Source organism: Arachis stenosperma, chromosome 3, assembly GCF_014773155.1.
Source record: "Arachis stenosperma cultivar V10309 chromosome 3, arast.V10309.gnm1.PFL2, whole genome shotgun sequence".
Classification (NCBI taxonomy): Eukaryota; Viridiplantae; Streptophyta; class Magnoliopsida; order Fabales; family Fabaceae; genus Arachis; species Arachis stenosperma.
The window spans coordinates 160,660,334-160,672,820 of record NC_080379.1 but is presented as its reverse complement, the minus strand read 5'-3'; the positions used below and the strand labels follow the sequence as shown (position 1 = coordinate 160,672,820).

The 12,487-nt window shown below is 33.7% G+C and overlaps 1 protein-coding gene across 1 annotated transcript; it reads right to left on the bottom strand.

Annotated features, from left to right (window-relative positions):
- Window positions 1-959: 959 nt before the first annotated feature.
- On the bottom strand, window positions 960-4,023 carry LOC130970298 (uncharacterized protein At4g38062). The gene is made up of 2 exons (XM_057896335.1): window positions 3,933-4,023; window positions 960-3,448 (listed from the first exon to the last, which is right to left on the bottom strand). The coding sequence occupies exon 2, from the start codon at window positions 3,444-3,446 to the stop codon at window positions 1,101-1,103; it is 2,346 nt and encodes a 781-aa protein (XP_057752318.1). The 5' UTR covers window positions 3,447-3,448; window positions 3,933-4,023; the 3' UTR covers window positions 960-1,100.
- Window positions 4,024-12,487: the final 8,464 nt, after the last annotated feature.

Genomic DNA, 12,487 nt, shown 5'->3' with positions numbered 1-12,487 from the left:
TTCAAAAGGACAATCTATTATACCAGCGATAAACCATCATTAGATTTTATAAAAAATCCTAGAAGCGTTGTGGAGCTTTGCTGTTCAAACTATTTACCTTAATTAATGGCAAGACAATGTATATCAGGCCAACTTATGCCTCCAGAATTGGGAGGGGGCGAGAGAGATGTAACTTTAGGGGCGGATCGGATCGAATCCGATCCACACAATTTTCATCGGATATGATATAAGCATTTTTTTTGTTAGATCCGATCCGATATATCTGCATAATTAAATCTTCTCTTCTTAATTATATTTCTATGTAAAACAGATTGAGTACATTTACATGAGTTTTTTTTATATTAAAATAAAAAATAAATAAAAAACATTTCTTGACTTAATTTAAATAAATTAATTTTATTTTTTATAAGATTTTATAAAAAATTATTCAAGATTCATAAAAGATGAAAAATTATTAGTGATCACCATTAATCTCTTTCATAACAAAACTTTAAATGTAAGTTACAGAAGACAAAAATAAAAAAGAAGATAACCAAAACATTAACAATATCATAGAAGAACGTGATAATAAAACATAAAAATAGAATTAAATATTGTGAAAAAATAGAACCGAAAATAATTTTTTGTTGAAGAAAAAGAAAGAAAAAACAAAATAAAATAGAAAAAAGATAAAATAAAAAGGAAGAAATGACGCGGTCTTGGAAGCTATTGCAGTTGTCGCACAATTTTCAAAGAATCTTATTAAAAAATCTACTTTAACTTCTTTTAATGCATTTATTTATTTAAGATGATCAAAACCATTTATATTATCAATGGTTTAGATTGCGTTACTTTTCTCTCTAAAGTAAATGAACAACTTCAGAGGAACCAAATCCAACAAATTCATTGTTTGCATTGTTCACAACATAGTTCAATATGACAAAAATATAATCATATTGAGATAGAACATTGTTTTCATACAGGACAAGTTAGATATTGAGTTTGTTAAATGGGTATCTAGTGGAAGAGAGAAATAAAAGGTTTAGCAGCATCACAAAATACTCAGTGGAATAGTGAATTCCATTTGCAATTCAAAGAAGCAGTCATGCCATGCATTGTAGCTAATTGTTGACTTCCTTAAAGGGTGATCTTATATCAGAAGTGACTTCAAGTTTCTTTCTACTTGTAGGAGAATGAATCAACATATTTTCATTTACAAAGAAACGATCATCCTTCTTTGAAATTAATATTCCTCCTTGACCATCATTCTCAAAAGATTGTGCCATGGTCTTGAGCATTTCCATTAATTGAGAGTCTACAGTGGAGAACTCATTGATTTTATCCCCCAATCCCTGAACAAATTGCAACAGATTTTTCCTTTCTAATGACAATCTTGTGACATTTTCCATCAGATTTCTATTCTCAATCATGAGTTTCTGAATCACATCATCTGAGTTTTGCACCTTTGTCTCCATTTGATGATTCAATTCCTTCACATGTTCTAACTGTAGTATAGCATCCATTTCTGAGGTAATTTTCTTCCTTACTTTCAGCTCTTGATTCAATTGGTCTATTCTCATCTCTTGCTCCTCCAACTTGTAGACCAAGATATATTTCTCTTGCTTGAGGCTTTCAGCAACATCTACTTGTGTGAGAAGTGAAGTTTCCAGTTCCCTGCGCACTATGTGGTTCTCTTCAAGATCATTCTTCAAACGTTCAACGATCGACATCCATATCTGCAACTCGAATTCCATTTCATTTCTCACACTTATTGTCTCATCCAATTCAACATTTGCACTGTCTAAAGCATCATGAACTTCTTTAAGCTGGTCTTTCAATTCACATTCCATCTCCATGACCTTGTCTTTGAGGATTAGCTGGCATATGTTTGATTCCTCCAACATTTCCATGTGCCTATCAAGTTCATCTTCAAGCGGATGCTGAAGTTCCTTGGAGACTCCAAAGGACTCAACCTGCTTCATTAGACACGCTGCTCTCTCGCGCTCTACATTCATAGCTTTCTGGACACTGATTAAAGCAGCTTCTTTAATCTCCAACTCCTTCATCAGTTGCAGAACCTTCTCTTCTCTCTTCCTGTTCATTACATCCATCTCTTCCTTATAGTTGGCAAGGTTCAATTGAGCCTCAGAAATTCCCTGTCTTAACACTAGCAGCATCACAGACATCTCTTCATTCAGCAACTCCATCTCAATATTCAGAGATTGAGATCTTTCCAACTCCTTCTTCAGCTCTTCTGTTGCTGCAACTTTGGTTTCCAACTCAAACTCGTAGCTATTCAGGTCCTTAGCCAGTTTCTCTAGCTGAGATTTCCATTCTGCTTCTTTAACCTGAAGAGTTGAAGCACACTCTTTATGAGCTTGTTCCAAGTTTTTTAGCTTTGACCGCAGCTTTGACTGAGAATATGTAGCTCCAGCTTCTTGAATTTGAGCTTCCTGTAGTTCCTTGAGGGGAATTCTTAACTCTTGGTTTTCTTGCTCGAGCTTCTCAATTCTGTACTTTGATTCTCTAAGATATGCATCTTTTGTTTTCAGTGCATATCTCAACTCTCCAATATCTTTTTCAAGTCGAGAGCTTAAGCAGTCAAGCTCTGACTTAGCATCCTGGTACTCACTACTAGCATCATCTAGCCGTGCCTTTAAATCTGAAACCTCAACTTGCAGACGTTTTTTCTGGCTTTCTACATGAGCAAGGGCTTGGTGGCATGTCTGTAGCTGATGTTTTAGATCATCAGAAATTCTGATCTGAGAATCTAACTTTTCTTGCAGTGAAGAAATCTCATCAAGCAATGTGGATTTTTCCATGTCCCAGTCTTTCTTGTTGGACCTGAAGTTTTCTTTGAGCTTTTGATGTGCTTCTTCTAGATGCTTAAACTGTTCCTTCTTCCACTTCAATTGATCTTCCACCTTCCTCTTCTCCTCTTCTAACTCCTGTAACATGTCATTTCTTTCTCTTAGCTCTGTGGAAGCTCTTAGGCCTTTCTGCGATTCAGAACACTTCTTGTTTGAAACTGCAAGATAGCCTTCCAGGCGTTCAATCTCTTGCCTGCATAGATTAACCTGTTGTTCACGGTTCTCCGCCTTCTCATTTGATTCCTCTAAGGTCAATAACAAATCCCTTTTCTCATCTTCCCACTTCTTAAGCTTCTCATTACAATCGGCTCGAAGCTTGTCATTTGCAGCACTGAGATGTTTGATGATGGACTCCTTTTTATTCAAATCCCCCTTGAGATCTTGGCAAGCCTGATTTGCCTCCGCAATCTCATCCTCCTTTCGAAGCAGTTCATGTTTCCGCTCCTCAGCTTTGAGCCTTGCTTCTTGAATCTGGTTGACCTGTGCATTGTGAGATTTCTTCAAGTTCTCAAGTGAATCTGTCTTGGCTCTTAGTTCTGCCTTGAGTCTATCAACTTCAGCTTTAACTTCATCCAGCTCTTCATAAACCTTGTCCATTTCTATATATTTAATTTAATTTGTACGTATGATTAGTAATGGTAGCAGTGTGCAAAAAATAAACAAGACCAAAAGGAATATAACCCTCAAAAATCAATACAAGTTTTTTGTAAATATAATATCTTTCTCCGTAAGTATTCTCTTTGTATTATGACTATTATCCGTAAATATCGTGATTTGAGAGTATTTTTTCCCAGGAAATCTACTATATGACTGCATCTATTTCAAGAAACCCTAGTGAGATGGGAATACAAGGAAAAGCATACCCAAATTCACAGCAATTTCAGAATCTTACATTATATAAAGACTAACAAACTGTCGCCATTTTTCTATAAGCACAAGGCAGTTACTAACATAGTATGACAAAAGACTATACATATAACAAACGCAAAACAACTATGATAATATTGAACAATAAGATCAAGAATTCAAGATTACAGAACACAAGTTTCAAGAGCAAAAACGAAGCGGAACACTTAAACTGACCTGAATTATAGATCTGAATAATGCTGCATTTGAAAAATTGGCAGAAGAAAGTGCTGTGTTAGTGAAACGGAAATTGGAGAAGCAGAAGAGAAATCAGAAGTTACCGTTACTTTCACTACACTAACCGCTTTTGATGGGAGAAAAAAAGAGAAAGTTAGTTTGTGGTAGCACTATTATCCGGCTTTTCAAATGAAAAACTAGCCGTTGATCAAAGATTTGTTCTCTCTCACTCTCGTTTCTTCTACGACCTTAGGCATGTCTTGTTTTTTTTTTTTTTTTGTCGTGCTTAGGCATATCTTTTTTAATTGGGTCAATATATTGGACTCAAGTTCGGGGCATAGCCTAGCTCATCTATAGTGAGCCCACACACAAATTATCCCACCAACTCATTGGTCAGCGATTTAAATGAAACTCCAATCCACAATACTATAAGATTGTATTTATTTTTTAGAATAGAATAGAACAAAATATTAAGAACATGATGGAATAAGATATTGATAGATAAAAACACACAATTTTGTATTTTTATATTCTGTTTAGTAATAAACTAGAATAAATTATCAAAATCTGATTTATTCTCATTTTTTATTTAAATTTTTTAGATGAAAAAATATAATAATAAAAAATATAATTATAAAAAATTAACAAGAATAATAAAAAAAATAAAAAATAAATTGTGTCTCTTATTAATGTATTCATATCTTTTTTGTTACACAAAATACATTAATTTAATATTTCTGAACACATTATTTTTATCCATGTCTTCTTTGTCAAACATAATTTTATGTCTCTATATTTTTATTTTAATATCCTATTTCTATAAACAAACACAGCCTAACGGATTAACCTATTAAATTAGAGATATCGTACAAAAAATAATTAGTCTAACTTTTCGCCTTTTCAAGAGATAACATGCACCATCCTATATGAACATTATTATCAACTATGCCTTATAAGCTGAAATCATTGATGTCAACCCAAATAATGGCGAACAATGTTTTATTATACGGTAAAGTATTTTTTTTATCCCTAAAATTTGGTAAAAATTTTAAAAATATTTATAAATTTTATTTTGTTTTAAAATTTTTTTATTTGTATTAAATATATTCTTAATGACTAAATTTTTAAAAAATTTAAGACTAATCTAACAATAATATATAAAAATTATGCTTGATTTATTTGTGTTGAGGGTTATTCTTATAAAATTATTATTGAATAAGTTTTAAATTTTTAAAAAATTAGCTGTCAGGAGTATATTTAATGCAAATCAAAAATTTTTGAGACAAAATTAAAACAAAATAAAACTTAAATATATTTTTAAAATTTTTATCAAACTTTAAAAAATATATATATTTTATCCTTTATTATATTACACAAGTTCTATAAAAGAAATTAGTCGAGGCATTTAGAAATAATATTCGTTTTTTTTTTTTTTTTGTTTAGTTGATAACTGTGATGTGATTGATCGAATTATTTAGCGTGTATGAATTGTAAATTTCTCCCGCTTGTTAATTTATATTCTTCTTACATTATATGCTTTGAATCACATACACAAACACAAATACGAGATACAATGGATACAATACGGTATTGCTACGAAAATAAGATGGTTTAAAAATCATAATACATGATGATATGGCTGTGGTATAATATATTAACTTAGTGTAAAATTAACATGATCAATATAAACCACAAATTAAAATGGGTGAAGTAATGATTTTAATTTTGGTTAAAAAAACAGTATAAACACACTAAAGTTTATTTGTCATATTGATTATTATGTATAAACGTTCCATTTTTATGCATATATAAATTTGAAAAACTTAAAACAAAGAATTCTATAATATAAAACGAAGTCTAAAAATACCTATGAAGTGTTGTATTAGATACATATTAGATGTTGATCGACAACTGCTTTGAAATATCGGTGCTATACGTGAATTCTAAAGTCATTATTATATATTGTGGGATCTTCAAATGACATAATTATTTCATTCCTCGCTCATGGCATTGTCACAAGACACACCATATATATAGTTTAATTTCGCATATGTAGATTCGATGAATATGCACTCCACTTTGATATATTATAGGCAAGTCTTTGATTTATATACGTTTGAAGAGGATTTATTTGCTTGATCTTAAATCTTAACTATAAAAATACGGCGCAGACAACGCCAAAGCCTACGAGCCTAAAATTCCAATTGAGATTTTCAACACTTTGTGGAAGTGTTAAGGAAACTATAAGACATTATTAAACATCTTATATTGTCGTTTAATTTGATTGTCTTAGCTAGGCCCATGGAGAGTGCCCAAGTGGGGAAGGTAACATACAAAATAGCATCCAACATACCAAAGGGTTAAAAAAAGAAAAAGAAAACGGCATCCATCTTTTAGAAAATGCAAGTGGCCACATTAACGCACTGTTTGGATCAACAAAAAATGCAAGGAAGGAAAATGCAAGGAGGGAAAATAGATGGAAAACTTCATTTTTCATTGATTGGATGACAATGAAAATTGGAAGGAAAGGAAAAAAAAGTGACGTGGGACCCACTCTCAAGTTTTCTTCTCACTCTTGCGATGAAAATGAATGATAATACACAAAATGAATGTCAAATTACTCATTTATCCCTAGTGTTAAAAAAAAAAGAAAAATGAAGGATTTTAATGTAATTTCATTTGGTTATGATTTTCTTTCTCTCCTTTTTTCCATTCATTTTCTCTTCATCCAAACAACATAAAAAAAATCAACTTTTCTTCTTATTTTCTTTCCTTTCATTTTCTTTCCTCCTATTTTCTTTCCTTCCATTTTCCATCTTCTATCCAAACAAAGTGTAAACATTTCACTTTGCGACCAATTTGATTATCTTCATCACGTGTAAACCACTACTATAATCTATTGGTCTAACCGTCTTACTTGATTTTTCTACGATAAGTTTTTCATTAATCTCCAATTGCTCTAATATCAAATAGATATCTCAAAGAAAAATATCAGATCTATGTATTATGTCAGCCATAGCCTATAAGACGAACAAGGGTAAAACCGAGAACTAAAATGAGCATTATTGAACACCTTTTAATTTTAGATATACGTGATAAAAAAATTTTCCTCTCCTTTCGTTCAAATTTTCCTTTATTTTTTCGCCAAAAGTCCTGGCAACTTTATATTGTGTGAATATTATTACAATTTGCACTAGTTGGATTTTGTGGCCGTATAGTTTTCCACTTTTCCTTTCTTTTCTTTTTTAACCGATAGTTTTTCTTTCTTTTACCCAATTACTAATGAGCAATAGTCTAAATTAAAGATGCGTCAATGTGATTTGGTGAAGAGAAATTTTAGGGTTGAACAATTAGAAGCAAACTGCAGCAAGACCAATACCTGGGAATGATACAAGAAGAAGCAATGTTAGTGGAGGAAGGAAAGTGAATGTGAATAACGTATTTAATTTTTTTAGTTAACATACATAAGCTTATTATTAGTAACGTTTTAGTTAATATGTGTCTACATGATAAAATTATGACTTAAAATTTTTTTATAGAAAAAAATACAAAATTTAAATTTTTAATGTATTCATTGTATATTTATTAAAATAGCTTATTTAAAATTTTTTATTATTAACAATATTTAGGACACATGTTAGTTAAATCATATTAATAAAAAATTTAAAAAGATTTATTTTAATAAATACATAATAAATATATTAAATTTTTAAAATGTATATTTTTTTATAAAAAAATTTGTAGCTAAATCCTTTGAAAATTGGAATAAAGGCCATAATCTTTCTATAAATTTAATATTATTTACATAAAAAAATAAGGGACTAGTATTTTTAGTAAAAAATAAAAATTGATAATATTTATTGAAATATTAGACAAATACAAAAATATTAATTACTTCTTGTTGTCTCAAAATTTGGCATAAATGGTTAACGTTGAAACAAATTCAACAATTAAAGTCAAAATTCATATATACATGAACAACATTATGGTTGAAGAAAATAATAATGAGTTAAGTTTTATGGTCTAGTTACTTTATGTTTGGTGTCCAATAATCCAAATTTGTTTGAAGTACAAGACTATTTGAAATCCAAATTTATTTGAGGTCTAAAACTATTCGAAGTCCAAATTTTCTTAGAATTTAAGACTACTTGAAGTATAACTGTATAAGTTTATTTGAAGTCCAATATTATACCAATTAGCATGACATCGGATTTGATGGTCCCATAACGTTTGGACTATTAAATGATCTTATAACAAAATATGTTTTTTAAGTTTTTCAATAACGGTTAAATAGTCTATTTTTAATTTTAATTACAAATTAACTCCATATATTTTATTTAATTATAAAAATTATTTTTTATTTTATAAATTATTATTTAATCATTCATCTATTATGTTTATTAATAATAAAAAACAAAAAACAATAATGAATTAGATCTTCCATTAATCATAATAACTTTTTAGTAATTTCAATCGATTAAAAGTTTATCTTTGATACATTACATCCGTCGAGAATTTTGAAATCGTGTTTCTTAGAAAATCAATTGATTGAATTAACAAAATAATAGATTGAATTTCAAGTTTCACATAACTCAATTGATTTATAAACCATTAGTCACTGCGCGATTCAAAATTTATAAAAACGATAAGAAAATTGAGAACGGCGCGATTTAAAATTCAATCGATTGGATTATCCTACCAATCGATTGAATGCAAAAAAAAAACTTATTTACGTCACATTTCAATCGATTGAATGATCATACCAATTGATTGAATTGAAATATACCGTTAGTCACGTACAAAATTCAATCGATTGTATTATACCATTGGAATATACCATTATTTGAGATCCAAGACTACTTGAAGTCCAAATTTTCTTAAAATTCAAAACTACTTGAAGTATAAGTTTATTTGAAGTCCAATATTATACCAATTAGCATAGAATTTTTATTTTCTATAAATAGGATTAGTTTCAATAAGTTAGTGAATTTTTATTTATTTTCATACTCACTCTAAAAATTTTTAGTCACACGAAAACATGAGTCATGAGTGCGTGCAAGTATTGAGAGATTCTTTTTTTTTTATTTAAATTATGTTATTTTTATTCGAATTTTTATCCGTTTTGCATATTTTAATACAAATTTTACAATTTTCAATTCTTTATATTTTATATTTATTCTTTCTTATTTATTGTTTTTTATAATTATTATTTTTTATATTTTTGTTGAGCACGGTTTTTAAATTTTAAGAGTAACCTATCAAAAAGAACCATTTATTTTTCGAATTGAGATCATTGATATAAATTTGGTTAATACCTCCTGTTACGGGGGGTAACCGGAGATTGATGGGCTGGATGGAATTGGTTGGCCCAAATGTGTGAAGGAGGAGGATTCTGAATGGATCTGCAACTCGGGAGGCTCCGTCCGACTTGTTTGTGCGAGAAGATGGGGGTGGTACCTGCAAAGACACTCCGATGCCTAAGTTAGCAAGAGTGTGAGCAGGTCTAGAGAGTATTGGACTTAGAGATACCTGAGGGGTGTCAGTGTATTTATAGCGGTGAACCAATAACCACCGTTGGAGTAGTGCCATATTTTTAGGGTGTTAACCGTCCCATTATCTTAGGGAGGTTAAGATATGGCTCGTGGAAGTGGTTAGAGAGATTCTAGGGGCAGTTACTCATTTGAATGAGTGTTTATCCGCCAGCTAATCTCGTGCCCGACTTCTTTAGAACAGGTCGTGGTGAGTACCGACTTCATAGGATGAAGATTGGTACTGATGAGGCCCAACCCTCTGGATTAGGTCTTTTGCTTGATCCTGGGCCTTTATTATTGGGCCAGGGTATGAACAGTGCCCCTACTCGAGCCCAATTTTTTCAAGATTTGGGTTCGAGTATTCTGCTCGGGGTCGTAGCCGACTTGTTGGAGGACCGACGTGATTTTCTGAAACCGACGTGACTTTCCGTGTCCTTTTGGTTCTGACAGTTACGTCTAATCAAGCGTCGTGTCCGTTAGGGATGTGCGTAGGTCTTGGTAACGGTGCATTCTCATTAATGACTGCCCCGCTTTCACCATTATGCCCCTTGGCATGTTTAGAAATACTTTCCCTCTCTTTCATTTTTTCGTTTCTGCAATTTTTCAAATTTCTTCTTTCTTCGTTCGTGCTGCATTCTTGTGTTTCGGAGACTTCTGCTTCTTCCAACCTTCATTTTTGGATAAAGGTTAGGTTTTCTTCTTTCGTAACATGCTTTGTGTTTGCATGCTTTTATTTTGTAGATAGATAGGTTGGTTTGTAGATTTTGGTTTCGTATCTCCTCCCTTTAGAGACCGTGTTTTTTATTTTCCTTTTCTTTTTCTTTTGTAGGTTTTTGTCACCCTTTATAAGAAAAAGAAATGGCTTCCGTAGATGTTCTTTCTCAATGGGTTGATGTCACGGTCCTAGGGGAGGAACCCTTGGTTGATGCTGAGTTTATTACCCATCTTCGTACTTACCACAGAATTTGTACTTCTGAGGAGGACGAGCCAAAGTATGAGTTGGTAGTCTCGGGTCCAGAAGACCGGGTTTGTTTTAGGAGGGCCAATGAGGCGGCCCCTCATTTTTTCTTTATGTATGAATGTATGATCACCCGTTTGGGTGTTTTTCTTCCTTTTTCGAATTTTGAGATGTCTGTTTTGCACCACTGTCGAGTTGCCCCTACCCAGCTTCACCCCAATTCTTGGGGTTTTCTGAAAATTTACCAATTTATAAGCCACGCTTTGGACTTTTCGACCTCTTTGAGGATTTTCTTTTATCTTTTCCACATGACTAAGCCCTTCAGTGGGCTAAATAACAAGCAACAATGGGTGTCTTTCCGAGCCATACAAGGTCGGAGAATTTTCACGCTTTTTGACGAATCCTTCCACGACTTCAAAAATTATTTTTTCAAAGTGCAAGCTATAGAGGGTCACCACCCCTTTTTCTTGGATGAGAATTCTTTCCCTCGCTTTCCCCTCTATTGGTTGGAGGCCTCCCCCTGTGAGAATTACGGTCCGGACGACCTGGATGAGGTGGAGGCAGCCATTGTAGGGTTTTTCCGAGAAGTGTGGGGGAGAGCCCCATACTTGGATACTAGAAAATTCCTCCAGGGATCGCCGACTTTTGTTCGGTCGCAACTAGGTAGCTTATATATATATATATATATCCCTTACTTCCGACTTATATCTGCCGTTTTTGAGGTAATGACGACTTGTTGTTTTTGCTATTTGTTTCTTTTACAGATATGGCAAGGAAGAATGCTCAAGAATCTTACCAGAGAGTTCAGGAGGCTAAAGCAAAGTCCCGGGCCAGGGCTGGTGGCACCAGGGCAATCATCTCTCCTCCTCCTCCTCAGAACGTGGGGACTCCCTCTCAGCCCATTGTGATTTCTTCTTCAGCTTTATCTCGGCCGCTCCCCTCCGCCTGACTTCTTTCTAAGCCAGAGAAGAAGAAGCGTAAGACTTTAGAGTCTGGCTCTTCTTTCGATGGTGGGGTTAAGGCGGATGCTCTTGCATTCGTCCGAAAGAACATCTATCCTCATATAAGTATGGATGATGTTTCTGTTCGAAACCACCTCACCACTCTGGCTGAGGAGAGTTTTAGGGCGGCAGGTGTTTGTGGCAAGCTTTTGGATATTTTTGAGAAGACTCCTCTCAGCTCTTTAGGGTTAACCTCGAAGGTTGAGGAGCTGGAGGGGAGGCTTCTTTCTTATCAGGAGCATGAGAGGGAGTTGAAGGAGGAGGTCGCCAAGCTGAGGGCGGAGAGAGATAGCCTTCGGGAGAAGGAGAGTAAGTTGCGAGCCCAATGCAACATGGAGGCGAGTTTGAGGAAGACAGCACAGGAGAGTTATCAGAGTTTATTTCAAGATTTTGTGTCTGTGAAGAAGGATTTGCTGAACTCTTGAAATGCGTATGCCGAGTTGGAGGACTCTGTCGCTGATGGTGCCGAGGAGGCTTGGAGGATTTTCAAGGAGCAGGTCGGAGTTATTGTTCCTGACTTGGATCTTTCTCCTTTAGATCCAGACAAGCTCGTCATTGATGGTGCTATTGTAGATCCTCCTGCCCCCGTAATCGTTTCCGAGTCAGAATTGAAGACTCGGGGACAGAGGATTATTGAGTCCCCTCCTCGTTCCAAGGACGCTCCGAGTTCTTCTGTTGTTCCTCCGACTTCCTCTTCATCTCCCGTGGTTGCCTCTCTTCCTGATCCTGGTGGCGCTCTTCCTGACTCTGGTGGTGGTGATCCGTCTACTCCTCTACAGAAATAACTTTTTTATGGCTATATATGGGGGCTCGGCCTGTGAGTCCCCCCTTTTTTAAACTCTTTGTTTGTTGGTGGCGTTTAAACGATTTCTTTTGGCCTTTTAAGGCCGTAACAAAATATTTTAAAAGTACATTTTTAATAAGGGTTTTAACTTAACAAAATAAATACCCTTTTTTGGATAAGGGTTTAAGTTACCTTATGCGTGTATGCTTTTCTGATTTTTCGAAGTCCCCTTGATCTTTTTCTGAAAACCTTTCTCTTTGGCTTGTCTGTTTTTCTGAGCC

What these genes read in the sequence shown, in the direction of transcription:
- LOC130970298 (XM_057896335.1), bottom strand. Translation starts at nt 3,446, where the DNA reads ATGGACAAGGTTTATGAAGAGCTGGATGAAGTTAAAGCTGAAGTTGAT.